This window comes from Entelurus aequoreus, linkage group LG16, assembly GCF_033978785.1.
Source record: "Entelurus aequoreus isolate RoL-2023_Sb linkage group LG16, RoL_Eaeq_v1.1, whole genome shotgun sequence".
Classification (NCBI taxonomy): Eukaryota; Metazoa; Chordata; class Actinopteri; order Syngnathiformes; family Syngnathidae; genus Entelurus; species Entelurus aequoreus.
Window position 1 is genome coordinate 4,279,885 of NC_084746.1, and position 19,436 is coordinate 4,299,320.

The 19,436-nt window shown below is 38.6% G+C and overlaps 1 protein-coding gene across 1 annotated transcript; it reads left to right on the plus strand.

Annotated features, from left to right (window-relative positions):
* The first annotated feature begins 13,163 nt into the window (after positions 1-13,163).
* Positions 13,164-17,487, plus strand: LOC133631250 (retinal homeobox protein Rx2-like). The gene is made up of 3 exons (XM_062023419.1): positions 13,164-14,063; positions 14,803-15,059; positions 16,663-17,487. The coding sequence occupies exons 1-3, from the start codon at positions 13,805-13,807 to the stop codon at positions 17,107-17,109; spliced, it is 963 nt and encodes a 320-aa protein (XP_061879403.1). The 5' UTR covers positions 13,164-13,804; the 3' UTR covers positions 17,110-17,487.
* The last annotated feature ends 1,949 nt before the right edge of the window (positions 17,488-19,436 follow it).

Below are 19,436 nucleotides of genomic sequence, written 5' to 3' on the forward strand. Positions count from 1 at the left end.
ACTTCTACAAAGCAATGAACTACCTGCTGCCACCTACTGACATGGAGTATTACAAGCTCTACACAGCACGGGCACTAGACAACGGCACATTATTATGATTATTGACTTGCAAAAAATATTTTTTGGACCAATTTGGTGAAGTTGCATAATTTCCCACGGCACACCAGACAATATCTCGCAGCACAGTGGTTGAAAACCACTGCTCTACCCAATATCTAAGTTACATTTATTTTATTTTTTTTTAAACCAGAGTGTGTGGCACTGGGAGCAGGTGGGTAAAGTGTCTTGCCCAGGAAGCGGGGATCGAACCTGGAACCCTCAAGTCGCTGGCACGGCCACTCCACCAACCGAGCTATACCGCCGTGAATATTTTTGATAAAAAAAGAGTAGTCAGTAGGGATGTCCGATAATGGCTTTTTGCCGATATCCGATATTCCGATATTGTCCAACTCTTTAATTACCGATACCGATATCAACCGATACCGATATATACAGTCGTGGAATTAACACATTATTATGCCTAATTTGGACAACCAGGTATGGTGAAGATAAGGTTGTTGTTTTTTTTAAATTAAATAAAATAAGATAAATAAATTAAAAACATTTTCTTGAATACAAAAGAAAGTAAAACAATAAAAAAACAGTTACATAGAAACTAGTAATTAATGAAAATGAGTAAAATTAACTGTTAAAGGTTAGTACTATTAGTGGAGCAGCAGCACGCACAATCATGTGTGCTTACGGACTGTATCCCTTGCAGACTGTATTGATATATATTGATATATAATGTAGGAACCAGAATATTAATAACAGAAAGAAACAACCCTTTTGTGTGAATGAGTGTGAATGGGGGAGGGAGGTTTTTTGGGTTGGTGCACTAATTGTAAGTGTATCTTGTGTTTTTTATGTGGATTTAATAAAAAAATAAATAAAAAAATAAAATAAAAAAACAACACGATACTGATAATAAAAAAACCGATACCGATAATTTCCGATATTACATTTTAACGCATTTATCGGCCGATAATATCGGCAGACCGATATTATCGGACATCTCTAGTAAAAACAACCATGATTTTAACACACACACCTCACAGCTTTCAAAAAAAATTCTCATGCATAAATGTAGTACACATTAAGTTGATGTGTCAAACATAGTGGCCACCTTATTGACTGTGTGAGCAGCTTTGATTGCTCCAAAGCCACTTTTTAACTTCAATCGTGTATTGTGGCCAAACAGCTCCATTTTTGTTTCATCTGACCACAGAACTTTCCTCCAGAAGGTCTTATCTTTGTCCATGTGATGTCAGATGAAACAAAAATGGAGCTGTTTGGCCACAATACCCAGCAATATGTTTGGAGGAGAATAAGTGAGGCCTTTAATCCCAGGAACACCATATCTACCGTCAAGCATGGTGGTGGTAGTATTATGCTCTGGGCCTGTTTTTCTGCCAATGGAACTGGTGCTTTATAGAGAGTAAATGGGACAATGAAAAAGGAGGATTACCTCCAAATTCTTCAGGACAAGCTAAAATCATCAGCCCGGAGGTTGGGTCTTGGGCGCAGTTGGGTGTTCCAACAGGACAATGACCCCAAACACATGTCAACAGTGGTAAAGGAATGGCTAAATCAGGCTAGAATGAAGGTTTTAGAATGGCCTTCCCAAAGTCCTGACTTAAACGTGTGGACAATGCTGAAGAAACAAGTCAAACACATTTAGCTGAACTGCACCAATTTTGTCAAGAGGAGTGGTCAACAATTCAAGCAGAAGCTTGTGGATGGCTACCAAAAGTGCCTTATTGCAGGTAAACTTGCCAAGGGACATGTAAGCAAATATTAACATTGCTGTATGTATACTTTTGACCCTCACATTTTCAGTAGACCCATAATAAATTCATAAAAGAAGCAAACTTCATGAATGTATTTTGTGACCAACAAGTATGTGCTCCAATCACTACATCACTAAAAAATAAGAGTTGTAGAAATGATTGGAAACTCAAGACAGCCATGACATGATGTTCTTTACACGTGTATGTACACTTTTGATTGAGACTGTCTATGAAAAAACTTATATAATAGACTATATTTATATTATTCACATGTGAATAATGCTGTATAATAGACTATATTTATATTATTCACATTTGAATAATGCTGTATAATAGACTGTATTTATATTATTCACATGTGAATAATGCTGTATAATAGACTGTATTTATATTATTCACATGTGAATAATGCTGTATAATAGACTGTATTTATATTATTCACATGTGAATAATGCTGTATAATAGACTGTATTTATATTATTCACATGTGAATAATGCTGTATAATACTGTTTTTATATTATTAACATGTAAATAATTCTATATAATAGACTGTATTTATATTATTCACATGTGAATAATGCTGTATAAGACTGTATTTATGTTATTCACATGTGAATAATGCTGTGTAATAGACTGTATTTATATTATTCACATGTGAATAATGCTGTATAAGACTGTATTTATATTATTCACATGTGAATAATGCTGTATAATAGACTGTATTTATATTATTCACATGTGAAAAATGCTGTATAATAGACTGTATATATATTATTCACATGTGAATAATGCTGTATAATAGACTGTATTTATGTTATTCACATGTGAAAAATTCTGTATAATAAATAGACTGTATATATATTATTCACATGTGAATATTGCTGTATAATAGACTGTATTTATGTTATTCACATGTGAATAATGCTGTATAATAGACTGTATTTATATTATTCACATGTGAATAATGCTGTATAATAGACTGTATTTATGTTATTCACATGTGAATAATACTGTATAATAGACTGTATTTATGTTATTCACATGTGAATGTGAAATTTTTTTATTTTTTTTTAAAATATTTTTTACATAAATAAATACAATCATGTGTGCTTACGGACTGTATCCTTGCAGACTGTATTGATCTATATTGATATATAATGTATATATTGTGTTTTTTATGTTGATTTCATAAAAATAAAAAAAAAATAATAAAAAAATAAAAAATATATATATATATTTATATATATATATTTTATTTTATTGTTTTTAATTTCTTGTGCGGCCCGGTACCAATCGGTCCGGTGGTTGGGGACCACTGATGTATAATGCTAAAAATAACCAAAAAAAAACAAAAAACGATACAGATAATAAAAAAAAAACGATACCGATATTTCCCGATATTACATTTTAACGCATTTATCCCTAAGAATAAGTGATTTTTATATTTTAACAGAAGTGTAGATAGAACATGTTAAAAGAGAAAGTAAGCAGATATTAACAGTAAATGAACAAGTAGATTAATAATCCATTTTCTACCACTTGTCACAAAGCCACCAAAATGACTAAAACATTGGGGAATGGTCGTACACAGACTGAAGTTTAGGGTTCTCTGTAGTATTTAAAAAAAAATTTATGGCTTGCTGTCAAACATGAAAACGTGTAGATTGTAGTAGATTGGTAGCAAAATGTATTTCGATACTTTCCAGTACTTTTCTTAATAAAGGGGACCACAAAAAATTGCATTATTGGCTTTATTTTCACCAAAAATCTTAGGGTACATTAAACATATGTTTATTATTGCAAGTTTGTCCTTAAATAAAATAGTCAACATACTAGACAACTTGTCTTTTAGTAGTAAGTAAACAAACAAAGGCTCCTAATTTAGTTGCTGACATATGCAGTAACATATTGTGTCATTTATACACCTATTATTTTGTACACTTTATTAAGGACAAGCTGTAAAAATGGATTATTAATCTACTTGTTCATTTACTGTTAATATCGGCTTACTTTCTCTTTTAACATGTTCTATCTACACTTCTGTTAAAATGTAATAATCACTTATTCTTCTCTTGTTTGATACTTTACATTAGTTTTGGATGATACCACAAATTTGGGTATCGATCCGATACCAAGGAGTTACAGGATCATACGTTGGTCATATTCAAAGTCCTCATGTGTCCAGGGACATATTTCCTGAGTTTATAAACATAATATGCATTTTTTTTAAACGAAAGAAGATGTTTTAAAGCCAAAAAATATTGATGACTAGATACACTCTTGTACTTGGTATCATTACAGTGGATGTCAGGTGTAGATCCACCAATGGCGTTTGTTTACATTTTGACGCCGGTGAGCTACGGCAGTGGTCCCCAACCTTTTTGTAGCTGCGGACCGGTCAACGCTTATTTTTTTATTTTTTTACATAAATAAATACAATCATGTGTGCTTACGGACTGTATCCCTGCAGACTGTATTGATCTATATTGATATATAATGTATATATTGTGTTTTTATGTTGATTTCATTAAAAAAAAAAAAAAAAAAAAAAAAATTTTAAATTTCTTGTGCGGACCGGTACCGGGCCCGGTGGCTGGGGACCACTGAGCTACGGTGTGTAGTGAAGCATGTTTAGCTATTCCTCGTCATGCAGTGATAATGACACTTGTAAGAAACTATTTATTTGTCGCCATGGAGGCAAGGATTAGTGATTTAGAAGTAGCTAAAACACTGCCGACAGACGTTAGCCGCGAGCTAGCTAGTCACGTCTTAAATCACCTCTTCCTGAGGGCGTTTCAGTGTTATAACTTCACCAATATCTTGACTTTTTAAGCCAAAATGCGTCCGTTCTCCCTTTTCTGTCTACACACTATGTCTGCTTGTAAGTACTCTGTGATTGTGCGCTGCCGAACATGCTCGTGTGCTCGTAAACCAGCAATGTCACGACGTGATGACGACGGACCGGTACTTTTTAGAGGTGGTATAGTACCGAATATGATTCATTAGTATCACGGTACTATACTAACACCTGTATACCGCACAAACCTAGTAGATTGTCAGTTGTTCAGGTCATGTATTCTACGAAAGGTTGAATCATGGAATCGGAAACTTCTTATTTGTTGACAAATGTATAACTAAATAAATAGTCCAGTTTAATTCAAACGTCGTGCGATGTATAAAACTCCTTCCACAGAAATGAAAAAGGGCACCAAAAAAAAAAGCCCACCAACGTGTCCCTTATTTATCTTCACTGCAAAAAGTCAGTGTTCAAAAACGAGAAAAAAAAATACAAAAATATGTATTTTATTTGAACTAAGCAAAATTATCTGCCAATAGAACAAGAACATTTGGCTTGTCAAGACTTTCCAAAACAAGTCAAATTAGCTAACCTCAATTAACTCAAACATACCGTATTTTCCGCACTATAAGGCGCACCGGATTATAAGGCGCACCTTCAATGAATGGCCTATTTTAAAACTTTGTTCATATATAAGGCGCACCGCATTATAAGGCGCACCGCATTATAAGGCGCACCTTCAATGAAGGGCCTATTTTAAAACTTTGTTCATATATAAGGCGCACCGCATTATAAAGCGCACCGGATTATAAAGTGCACCTTCAATTAATGGCCTATTTTAAAACTTTGTTCATATATAAGGCGCACCACATTATAAGGCGCATAGAATAGAGGCTACAGTAGAGGCTGGGGTTACGTTATGCATCCTGTAGTTGCGAGACCCGTTGTGGCTCAACACTGCTCCATATATAAAGCGCATTGGATTATAAAGCGCACTGGATTATAAGGCGCACTGTCAGCTTTTGAGAAAATTGGAGGTTTTTAGGTGCGCCTAATAGTGCGGAAAATACGGCACCTTAAAATAAGTATATTCTCACTAATAACAAGTGCACTTTTCTTGGTAGAAAATAAAAAAGACCATTTTGCTCAATATGTGGAAAAATATTCTTAAATGAAGTAAATGCAAGAAAAACTAGAAAAAAAAATACAAAAATTAGAGGTATTTTATTTGAACTAAGCAAAATTATCTGCCAAAAAACAAGAAAATTCGGCTTGTCAGGACTTTCCAAAACAAGTAAAATTAGCTAACCTCAATGAACCCAAAAATAGCTTAAAATAAGTATATTCTCACTAATAACAAGTGCACTTTTCTTGGTAGAAAAAAAAATAGACCTTTTTTGCTCAATATGTTGAAAAATATTCTTAAATGAAGTAAATGCTAGTGCCATTATCTTGACATAATGATATGCACTCGGCATTACATTTCTTGAAACCAGCAAACTTATACTAAAAACTAATTTATTGTTCTTAATGGAAAGGCAACAAGGCAAGCGCTTGTTACTCTCGGGGTCTCCTAGCCGCTCAGGCAAATCATATTGTCTAAAAATGCATTTTTCCATGGATAACATGACATCATCGCGCCAAGTGCGTGCTCTTTCAGTCAATTAGTGCGCATATATACAGCCCGGCCCCCGGCCAAAATGTTTTAATTGTAATTTTGAGGGATTTATCTGAATGTGCATGAACTATTTCTGTTCAAAATTGTTAGAAATGTTAAATGTTTAAATATTAACTGTCAGTTTACTGTACTGTGCCAACTGTACTACTATATGAGTACGTATTTTCTATTGTTTCATTGAAAATAAAACAGCAAAGTCCATTTGGCTGTCATCTGTTTTAATTATGAGACACAATTGTGTCAAAGTCATGATTTTTTTTTTTCATGCTTGAAATAAGAAATGATGACTTTAAAAAAGTAGTTTTCTACTTGTGAGTGTTGATGACACAGCTTTGCAACAGTTGATATTCTAGTTTCAAGCATGTTTTACTCAATATAGCTCATCAAATCTCAGCAACAAGCTGTAATATCTTACACCAGGAGTCACCAACGCGGTGCCCGCGGGCACCAGGTAGCCCGTAAGGACCAGATGAGTAGCCCGCTGGCCTGTTCTTAAAAATAGCTCAAATAGCAGCACTTACCAGTGAGCTGCCTCTATTTTTTAAATTGTATTTATTTACTAGCAAGCTGGTCTCGCTTTGCCCGACATTTTTAATTCTAAGAGAGACAAAACTCAAATAGAATTTGAAAATCCAAGAAAATATTTTAAAGACTTGGTCTTCACTTGTTTAAATTAATTCATTAATTTTTTTACTTTGCTTCTTATAACTTTCAGAAAGACAATTTCAGAGAAAAAATACAACCTTAAAAATGATTTTAGGATTTTTAAACACATATACCTTTTTACCTTTTAAATTCCTTCCTCTTCTTTCCTGACAATTTAAATCAATGTTCAAGTAAATTTATTGTTTTTATTGTAAATAATAATAAATACATTTTAATTTAATTCTTCATTTTAGCTTCTGTTTTTTCGACGAAGAATATTTGTGAAATATTTCTTCAAACTTATTATGATTAAAATTCAGAAAAATTATTCTGACAAATCTGGAAAATCTGTAGAATCAAATTTAAATCTTATTTCAAAGTCTTTTGAATTTCTTTTAAAATTTTTGTTCTGGAAAATCTAGAAGAAATAATGATTTGTATTTGTTAGAAATATAGCTTGGTCCAATTTGTTATATATTCTAACAAAGTGCAGATTGGATTTTAACCTATTTAAAACATGTCATCAAAATTCTAAAATTAATCTTAATCAGGAAAAATTACTAATGATGTTCCATAAATTATTTTTTTAAGTTTTTCTCTTCTTGAATTTTGAATTTTAAAGAGTCGAAATTGAAGATAAACTGTTTCAAAATTGTAATTTTTTTCGTGTTTTCTCCTCTTTTAAACCGTTCAATTAAGTGTACATATCATTAATTATTAATAATAACATAGAGTTAAAGGTAAATTGAGCAAATTGGCTATTTCTGGCAATTTATTTAAGTGTTTATCAAACTGGTAGCCCTTCGCATTAATCACTACCCAAGAAGTAGCTCTTGGTTTCAAAAAGGTTGTTGACCCCTGTCTTACTGAGATCATTTAGGACCAAAACCCTTAAAACAAGTAAAACACTCAAACATAAAATCTGCTTAGTGAGAAGAATTATCTTATCAGACAGAAAATAAGCAAATATCACCCTTATTTGACATATTTCATCGTACTTGATTTCAGTTTTTGCAGTGTGCCTGGTAGTTGGCAACCCTATCCTCAAATAACCCACTTCCTCTCCATCATCTCCTTATCATCTCCCATCCCCCGCACCCACTCCTTCCTTCCTTCCTTCCTTCCTTCCTTCCTTGCCCTGTAAGCTGACACAGCGCCTTTAAGACATTAGCGGCTTTCTCGCTAATAGGATCTCGCGGGCTTAAATTGTCATCTGATAAAACTAAGATGCTTGATAGCTACGCAGCGCCCGCTTAACCAATTTGCACCCAATTAGGATAATGGGGAAACAAGCAAAGAGGGACAGGTTTAATATAGTAATGTGATAAAATGATTATCAATTTCCCTGGCCATCAAGTCAGGTGGTGTCAGGGGTGGATTGCCTTATTGACCACACCATGACAACATGATAGTGGTGTTACATGTCCAATATTACAACTTATCATCTCATGTCCATATGCAGACATCCTTATTTCATTATGGACTATTATGTTAGGGCATCTAACATAATAGTGTGAGAGTCCAGTCCATAGTGGATCTAACATAATAGTGGGAGAGTCCAGTCCATAGTGGATCTAACATAATAGTGGGAGAGTCCAGTCCATAGTGGATCTAACATAATAGTGGGAGAGTCCAGTCCATAGTGGATCTAACATAATAGTGGGAGAGTCCAGTCCATAGTGGATCTAACATAATAGTGGGAGAGTCCAGTCCATAGTGGATCTAACATAATAGTGGGAGAGTCCAGTCCATAGTGGATCTAACATAATAGTGGGAGAGTCCAGTCCATAGTGGATCTAACATTATAGTGGGAGAGTCCAGTCCATAGTGGATCTAACATAATAGTGGGAGAGTCCAGTCCATAGTGGATCTAACATAATAGTGGGAGAGTCCAGTCCATAGTGGATCTAACATAATAGTGGGAGAGTCCAGTCCATAGTGGATCTAACATAATAGTGGGAGAGTCCAGTCCATAGTGGATCTAACATAATAGTGTGAGAGTCCAGTCCATAGTGGATCTAACATAATAGTGGGAGAGTCCAGTCCATAGTGGATCTAACATAATAGTGGGAGAGTCCAGTCCATAGTGGATCTAACATAATAGTGGGAGAGTCCAGTCCATAGTGGATCTAACATAATAGTGGGAGAGTCCAGTCCATAGTGGATCTAACATAATAGTGGGAGAGTCCAGTCCATAGTGGATCTAACATAATAGTGTGAGAGTCCAGTCCATAGTGGATCTAACATAATAGTATGAGAGTCCAGTCCATAGTGGATCTAACATAATAGTGTGAGTCCAGTCCATAGTGGATCTAACATAATAGTGTGAGTCCAGTCCATAGTGGATTTAACATAATAGTGTGAGAGTCCAGTCCATAGTGGATCTAACATAATAGTGTGAGAGTCCAGTCCATAGTGGATCTAACATAATAGTGAGAGTCCAGTCCATAGTGGATCTAACATAATAGTGTGAGTCCAGTCCATAGTGGATCTAACATAATAGTGTGAGAGTCCAGTCCATAGTGGATCTAACATAATATGTGAGAGTCCAGTTCATAGAGGATCTAACATAATAGTGAGAGAGTCCAGTCCATAGTGGATCTAACATAATAGTGTGAGAGTCCAGTCCATAGTGGATCTAACATAATAGTGAGAGTCCAGTCCATAGTGGATCTAACATAATAGTGGGAGAGTCCAGTCCATAGTGGATCTAACATAATAGTGTGAGAGTCCAGTCCATAGTGGATCTAACATAATAGTGGGAGAGTCCAGTCCATAGTGAATCTAACATAATAGTGGGAGAGTCCAGTCCATAGTGGATCTAACATAATAGTGTGAGAGTCCAGTCCATAGTGGATCTAACATAATTCCTGGCACGGTTTTATGTAGAGCTTCAGTCGTTCAACAGTCCGGGGTCTCCGCTGTCGTATTTTACGCTTCATAATGCGCCACACATTTTGGATGGGAGACAGGTCTGGACTGCAGGCGGGCCAGGAAAGAACCCGCAATCTTTTTTTACGAAGCCACGCTGTTGTAACACGTGCTGAATGTGGCTTGGCATTGTCTCGCTGAAATAAGCAGGGGCGCCCATGAAAAAGACGGCGCTTAGATGGCAGCATATGTTGTTCCAAAACCTGTATGTACCTTTCAGCATTAATGGTGCCTTCACAGATGTGTAAGTTACCCATGTCTTGGGCACTAATACACCCCCATACCATCACAGATGCTGGCTTTTACACTTTGACCCTAGAACAGTCTGAATGGTTCGCTTCCCCTTTGGTCCGCATGACACGATGTCGAATATTTCCAAAAACAATTTGAAATGTGGACTCGTCAGACCACAGAACACTTTTCCACTTTGCATGAGTCCATCTTAGATGATCTCGGGCCCAGAGAAGCCGGCGGCGTTTCTGGGTGTTGTTGATAAATGGCTTTCGCTTTGCATAATAGAGCTTTAACTTGCACTTACAGATGTAGCGACCAACTGTATTTACTGACAGTGGTTTTCTGAAGTGTTCCTGAGCCCATGTGGTGATATCCTTTAGAGATTGATGTCGCTTTTTGATACAGTGCCGTCTGAGGGATGGAAGGTCACAGTCATTCAATGTTGGTTTCCGGCCATGCCGCTTACGTGGAGTGATTTCTCCAGATTCTCTGAACCTTTTGATGATATTACGGACCGTAGATGTTGAAATCCCTACATTTCTTGCAATTGCACTTTGAGAAACGTTGTTCTTAAACTGTTTGACTATTTGCTCACGCAGTTGTGGACAAAGTGGTGACCCTCGCCCCATCCTTTCTTGTGAACGACTGAGCATTTTTTGGGAAGCTGTTTTTATACCCAATCATGGCACCCACCTGTTCCCAATTAGCCTGCACACCTGTGGGATGTTCCAAATAAGTGTTTGATGAGCATTCCTCAACTTTATCAGTATTTATTGCCACCTTTCCCAACTTCTTTGTCACGTGTTGCTGCCATCAAATTCTAAAGTTAATGATTATTTGGCAAAAAAAATAAAGTTTATGAGTTTGAACATCAAATATGTTGTCTTTGTAGCATATTCATTTCCCAACTCATATGGAAACGGGGTTTGTATTTGCCTTATCGTGAAGCGTCTTTGGATCATTTTGACCAAGTTACCAAATAACGTACCTTGTGCAATAATTGAAGCAATAACGCACGTTTTTCCTGCCGACAAATTATTATTAAACTGTTTCCTGTTACTGTCACCAACCTGACGGAGCAGCGTGTCACTTTGACGCGTCGTCTGCGGAATCAGCCTGGCGAGGTGAGCTCGTTGGCAAAGCGGTCGCATGTTGACAGACGGCTTTAAACTTGTTAGCGGTCAGAAGCCGTCCAACCACATACAGCAGACACGGAGCGATCACAGATGATTTACAGGAAAAGCTGACTCCAAATGAGCAGCAATGAACGTGTTCTAGGTTTCTGTGGTAAGTGCACAGACGAGGTACACTGGAGGAGCTCGGTGTAAACCAGGGGTCACCAACCTTTTTGAAAGCAAGAGCTACTTCTTGGGTAGTGATTAATGCGAAGGGCTACCAGTTTGATACACACTTAAATAAATTGCCAGAAATAGCCAATTTGCTCAATTTACCTTTAACTCTATGTTATTATTAATAATTAATGATATTTACACTTAATTGAACGGTTTAAAAGAGGAGAAAACACGAAAAAAATGACAATTAAATTTTGAAACATAGTTTATCTTCAATTTCGACTCTTTAAAATTCAAAATTCAACTGAAAAAACTAGCTAATTCGAATCTTTTTGAAAAAATAAAAAAAATAATTTATGGAACATCATTAGTAATTTTTCCTGATTAAGATTAATTTTAGAATTTTGATGACATGTTTTAAATAGGTTAAAATCCAATCTACACTTTGTTAGAATATATAACAAATTGGACCAAGCTATATTTCTAACAAAGACAAATCATTATTTCTTCTAAATTTTCCAGAACAAAAATTTTAAAATAAATTCAAAAGACTTTGAAATAAGATTTAAATTTGATTCTACAGATTTTCTACATTTTCCAGAATAATTTTTTATGAATTTTAATCATAATAAGTTTGAAGAAATATTTCACAAATATTCTTCGTCGAAAAAAACAGAAGCTAAAATGAAGAATTAAATTAAAATATATTTATTATTCTTTACAATAAAAAAAATAATTTACTTGAACATTGATTTAAATTGTCAGGAAAGAAGAGGAAGGAATTTAAAAGGTAAAAAGGTATATGTGTTTAAAAATCCTAAAATCATTTTTAAGCTTGTATTTTTTCTCTAAAATTGTCTTTCTGAAAGTTATAAGAAGCCAAGTAAAAAAATACATGAATTTATTTAAACAAGTGAAGACCAAGTCTTTAAAATATTTCCTTGGATTTTCAAATTCTATTTGAGTTTTGTCTCTCTTAGAATTAAAAATGTCGGGCGAAGCGAGACCAGCTTGCTAGTAAATAAATACAATTTAAAAAATAGAGGCAGCTCACTGGTAAGTGCTGCTATTTGAGCTATTTTTTAGAACAGGCCAGCAGGCTACTCATCTGGTCCTTACGGGCTACCTGGTGCCCGTGGGCACCGCGTTGGTGACCGCTGATTTACACGAAAAGCTGACTCCAAATGAGCAGCAATGAATGTGTTCTAGGTTTCTGTGGTAAGTGCACAGACGAGGTACACTGGAGGAGCTCGGTGTAAAAGAAGAAGCTCCATCAAAGACCACGGACCTCACAAACGGACAAACATTCCCTCTAGCAACAGACGGTTGACAACAAAGAAGAGGAAACTTGTTTTTAGCGTCATGCAAAGAAGTTGCTAAATATACCGCTGCAATGCTGGGAGCAGTGAGGTCAGAGGAAATCTCCAGTGAAGGCTTTAGGCTCATTAAGGATGAGGATTGATCTCTGCAACACCTTCTGCCGGAGAGGCAGCAGCTCCGGCTCGGCTTGGGCCAGCTGGTACCAAAGAAACTTGCCAGGACCCCCTTTTTTTTAAATCCTTTTGCCCAATGATAGTGACGATGCCCACCGCTCATGAAAATTCCGTTCATACCTGTAGTGATAGGATCTTACGGTCGTATGATTTGGGTGGTAAATAATGCCCCAAAAAGGGGGAAGGGTGGTTTTTTCCAGTGTCTGAGCATTTAAGTTAAAAGTCCATCTCTTGTGTCTGTTGTGTGCTTAATGAAGGGATTAGTGCACACTCTCGCTATATGAGCCATTCTCCGGCGCACAATAGCCTTTTTGAAAGAAAGTTTTGTCAAGGCTTCATTAGCAATGGCCTCCAACCGGGCGGTGAATGCAGGACACATTTGGAGCAATTACTTGGGCCGAAAACAACTGTCAGTCATTCTGAAAGGGGAAGGATCCTAAGTAATACACTTCTTAATCCTTGGTGCTATCTTCCTTACATCCTCGCGGTCCTTTGTTGGGGTTTTTTGTTTTTTTTTACGGGTTACGTGGACGGGACACCGTCAGCACATCCTTTGCTCACTTGAGTGCAAGGGGAGGGGGATTTGGAGGACTTAACATGGAGCAACAAGTGCCACTAAAGACCGGACAGTGTCAGTCGACTACTTATAGTCTAGGACACCATGCATGCAACGTTGCCCGCTACTGGAAGCTACAGTAACGTCGGCAAGATCACCTTGTTTTTGTTTTTCAACGTCTAGCTACAAGGCTTACTTTCAATAGTTTGTTCGGTTTTTCATTCTCATGCGAAGACAACCATGTGAGTTTGTCGGACTTTTTGCAAACAGCACCCGGTCCGTTTCCTTGGTTTATCCTGAAAAGAAAGGGATCCATAAACTCTATTTCCAACAATCAACCAAATACGGATGCATTTGTCAATGGATACCCCGGGAATCATGGAAGACGGTTGCCTAGACAACTATGACATGGTGAAAGGTGCCGGATCCAGCTCCTCCGGCGGAAGGGTCCACAGCATTGATGTCATTCTGGGCTTCACGAAAGACCAGGACCCCCTGCTCCACACTGTGGACGATGACAGCCAGAAAGGCTGTAGGAAAAACTCCGACAAGCAGGACCCTTACGTACATCTTGCAGAACTGGGTGGCGACAATTCGTCCTACCACGGTGAGTCGACCACAATCCATTTTTTTAGGTTTGGGTTGAAAAGAGTGCCGCAGTGCAAATGTTTCCGCACTTTCTTTGAGAAGTTCCTTCTGTTTTGTGAGTTTTAACTCTTTTTAGAGAAGAGTACATGATGACTTGTAACTTAACTAGTTCTTTGATGCAGAATTTGAAGCGCCCTTCAACTCCAAATTGGTGAAAAATCATGGTAACAGTGTTTAGTCGCTAGAAAGGAAAGCCAGTAAAGTTGCTTAAAATCGGTGCGAATAGCAGGTAAGCACAGTTCAGACCAACAAAGGAGCAGGAAGTGAAGACACCGAGTAGGTGAATTACATAACAAAAATTTGAGAAGCAAACTACCTTATTTACAGTAGTATGGAACGCCCCCGCATCATTCGTTAGAGCTCTGTCTAAACTACTGCCCAGCTAGTCTATGACTCCACCAGGACAAACGTTCTTGTCTAGAATGACTATTGTGTATGTTAGTGTATTACGTATGCCTCGTTTTTGGTCTACAAGCAAAGTCTAGATTACAGTAGTGGCGGCAAAGGGGGGCAGGGCCTTGAGGCTTAAACTGGTAGCATCTGCTACTGTAGGATTAATTGAAGAATTCAGTGAAAGATGTCAGGAAGACCCCTGATGATAATGCCTGCAGTCAAGATTTCACTACAATTAAAAAAACTATTAGTGTTTGTGGTAAGCAAAAGTCAAGACAAGGCACATATCTGTGTTATCCTTTCAGTGTCCGACCTGTTCTCCAGCGACAAGTGCGATGAAGATATGAGTAGCATGCAAAACAACATAGACGGGGCCGAGCAGTCCCCCAAAGACATCATGGAGGAAGAGCACTCCAAGAAGAAACACCGGAGGAACCGCACCACCTTCACCACCTACCAGCTGCACGAGCTCGAGCGAGCTTTTGAGAAGTCCCACTACCCGGATGTCTACAGCCGCGAAGAGCTGGCCATGAAAGTCAACTTGCCCGAGGTTCGCGTCCAGGTAAAAGACCACCAGCAGCATCCCTCCCATCCTGACAAACTACACAGATTTTATGGCAACTACCTCCAGGTTTTCATATGCATACATCCATCCATCCATCCATCTTCTTCCGCTTATCCGAGGTCGGGTCGCGGGGGCAGCAGCATTAAGCAGGGAAGCCCAGACTTCCCTCTCCCCAGCCACTTCGTCCAGCTCCTCCCGGGGGATCCCGAGGCGTTCCCAGGCCAGCCGGGAGACATAGTCTTCCCAACGTGTCCTGGGTCTTCCCCGTGGCCTCCTACCGGTCGGACGTGCCCTAAACACCTCCCTAGGGAGGCGTTCGGGTGGCATCCTGACCAGATGCCCGAACCACCTCATCTGGCTCCTCTCGATGTGGAGGAGCAGCGGCTTTACTTTGAGCTCCCCCCGGATGGCAGAGCTTCTCACCCTATCTCTAAGGGAGAGACCCGCCACCCGGCGGAGGAAACTCATTTCGGCCGCTTGTACCCGTGATCTTGTCCTTTCGGTCATAACCCAAAGCTCATGACCATAGGTGAGGATGGGAACGTAGATCGACCGGTAAATTGAGAGCTTTGCCTTCCAGCTCAGCTCCTTCTTCACCACAACGGATCGATACAGCGTCCGCATTACTGAAGATGCCGCACCGATTCGCCTGACGATCTCACGATCCACTCTTCCCTCACTCGTGAACAAGACTCCAAGGTACTTGAACTCCTCCACTTGGGGCAGGGTCTCTTCCGCAACCCGGAGATGGCACTCCACCCTTTTCCGGTCACCCTTTTTCATATGCAGTCCGTCTTAAAACTACACACCAAAGGACTGAAGCCTTAGTCGAAGTTTGTTGTCCCACTTCCATCTATTAAGAGATGGTATGAAGCCATGTCCTTAGAGACTGACCTACTGTCCAGGTCTTGGTGTAAAGCAGAGTCATTGGTGGCTGAGGTTTTGGGCTTTTTAAGAAATTAGTTTTGCTAAAAAACAGTCCCTATTTCCATATTTCAGTTTTAAAAACATGATTCTCTTTTGTGACCTTTCAAGTTCCACTCTATAGTCCAGAGCAGCCCTATAACCAACAACCATTGGGCCCAACCTCTTTGGCAGAAGGTTTCAAACCTGCAACTCTCTATTCCAAAACCAAGTCACTTTCATCTCATGAATCTATCTGAAAAAATATTGGAGATGACATCAAGATCTTGACTCTTCCTGGCCTCAGATGCCAAGACTACTTTCTGCAAGAATCAATGTCGCTATCTTGATGGTGATTTTGAATTCTAGTTTCTATCCCAAGATTTTGGATTGATCTTGAATGATTGGTATCCCAGTCAATCAAAAGCAGAGCTCTATTTATATTCAGCATGGTGTGGCCCAACCTGCTGACTGCCATCTTTGTCCGCTTTACTGCAAATGACAGTTGGGCTAACTGGTCTTGATGAACATGAGGAAGGGGGATTCCACAGTGTTTATTTAGAAATACTTGCCCAAGAGAACTTGAGTACTATGAAGCATAAAGCCATAATTTGGGGATGAAGGACTTTACGGTATTTGCCATTGGAACCAGGCTGGCGCCGTGACTTAAGGTAACGTTTCATGTGTCTATGTCTAGGTGTGGTTCCAGAACCGCAGGGCCAAGTGGCGCCGTCAAGAGAAGATGGACACCACCACCATGAAGCTGCACGACTCCCCCATGCTTTCCTTCAATCGCCCCCCAATGCACCCCGGCGCGGGGTCGGTCGCCAATGCCTTGCCCTTGGACCCTTGGCTCGCCTCTCCCATTCCCAGTGCCACGCCAATGCCCATGCACACCATCCCAGGCTTCATGGGCTCGCCTCAGGCACTTCAGCCCGCATATCCCGGCCACGGTTTCCTCAACAGCCCGACCGGCTTGGTGCAAGGGATGCAGCAGGGCGGGGGGCCGCCACCTTACCAGTGCCCGGTCGGATTCAATGACAAATACCCCATGGAGGACGACAGGAGCTCCAGCATCGCAGTGCTCAGGATGAAGGCCAAAGAGCACATTCAGTCCATGGATAAAACATGGCAACACATTTGATCAGTCACGGGACGCTTATTTGTTTTTGGCTGCTTCAGTTGAATGTTTACAATTGATGTTTTGTATGAAGGAGAGGCTTGACAAGCACAGGAACTTGGACTTATGTCTTGATTTGGATGGATTTATGAAGGACACATTATTGGTGGTCATACGAGGATCAACTATGCAGATCTATATATATTTACGGACGGAAATACTTCAATTGAATTCAAAGTTCTCTTTGTCATCATGACTTCAGTCAAACTCCAGTGACTTGCGTCTAAATAGGTTTAACACTCTTCTGTTTGAATAAACGTCAGGACTGTCACTTAACCCTTGTTTAATGTTCATATTGTTGTTACTCAGCCAGCGTTTTGTGGGTCTGATGGACCCCTTGCATTTTGTGGCTTTTAATGCCTCACAATCAAACACTTTTATGTTAAAATACTGAACAGATGTTTACCTTATCCCAATAAACATCGGTTCAGTATTTTAACACAAAAGTGTTTGATTGTTGTTACTCAGCCAGCGTTTGTGGGTCTGATGGACCCGTTGCAATTTGTGGCTTTTAATGCCTCACAATCAAACACTTTCATGTTAAAATACTGAAAGATGTTTACCTTATCCCAATAAACATCTGTTCAGTATTTGAACACAAAAGTGTTTGATTGTGAGGCATTAAAAGCCACAAAATGCAACGGGTCCATCAGACCCACATCAGACTGGTCTGATGGACCAGTTGCATTTTGTGGCTTTTAATGCCTCACAATCAAACTCTTTCATGTTAAAATACTGAACAGATGTTTACCTTATCCCAATAAACATCGGTTCAGTATTTTAACACAAAAGTGTTTAATTGTTTTTACTCAGCCAGCGTTTGTGGGTCTGATGGACCCGTTGCAATTTGTGGCTTTTAATGCCTCACAATCAAACACTTTCATGTTAAAATACTGAACAGATGTTTACCTTATCCCAATAAACATCTGTTCAGTATTTGAACACAAAAGTGTTTGATTGTGAGGCATTAAAAGCCACAAAATGCAACGGGTCCATCAGACCCACAAACGATGGCTGAGTAACAACAATATAAACGTTGCACAGAACATTTCTCTGCCAGTTTCTGCATCCCACAGGGATTCTTCTTTTGTGTTTCCGCACCTGCGGTTCCCACACAAGGTTGCAACATTGTTTGTCAACACTGTCTGCTCTCTTTTTCTCGCACATTTCACCCTCTGATGTTCTGTGTCCCTACACTCTGTCCTCTTCCTGTCTAGGCCTGCTGTGTGTATGTGTGGTACACAGAACATCAATGTCCACACTTCTATTAGACCCGGGTCCAGTGGACCGGACATCTTATATGTAATAGAAATGTGTAGGGGGGGTGTATGGTGTGTGGTCATTAAATATGCATTCTGATATATAGGGATGTCCGATAATGGCTTTTTGCCGATATCCGATATTCCGATATTGTCCAACTCTTTAATTACCGATACCGATATCAACCGATATATGCAGTTGTGGAATTAACACATTATTATGCCTAATTTGGACAACCAGGTATGGTGAAGATAAGGTACTTTTAAAAAAAATTAGTAAAATAAGATAAATAAATTAAAAACATTTTCTTGAATAAAAAAAGAAAGTACAACAATATAAAAACAGTTACATAGAAACTAGTAATGAATGAAAATGAGTAAAATTAACTGTTAAAGGTTAGTACTATTAGTGGACCAGCAGCACGCACAATCATGTGCGCTTACGGACTGTATCCCTTGCGGACTGTATTGATATATATTGATATATAATGTAGGAAGCAGAATATTAATAACAGAAAGAAACAACCCTTTTGTGTGAATGAGTGTAAATGGGGGAGGGAGGTTTTTTGGGTTGGTGCACTAATTGTAAGTGTATCTTGTGTTTTTTATGTTGATTTAATTAAAAAAAACAAAAAAAAAACGATACCGATAATAAAAAAAACGATACTGATAATTTCCGATATTACATTTTAAGGCATATATCGGCCGATATTATCGGACATCTCTATCGGACTGATATATGTTCTTCACAGAAAATGAGCCAAAGTCAGTGAGTCCCAGTTTGAAAAATTAATTAATTGTATCATTTTTCTTTGAATAAAAAATGAAAACGGGTCCTACAGACCCGAACACCACACAAGGGTTAAAAGCCAAATAGCACACCAGGCTAACAAAAGCTACTAAAAGTAAAGGTCAAAGTGTGTTGTAAAGGATGTAAACTATTGTACTTCAGATGAGGCTCACACAGACTGGGAAGAATCACAATTGGACGCTGTAAAATGTGCCAATCATCGCTAAACTGCATCAAGTTAG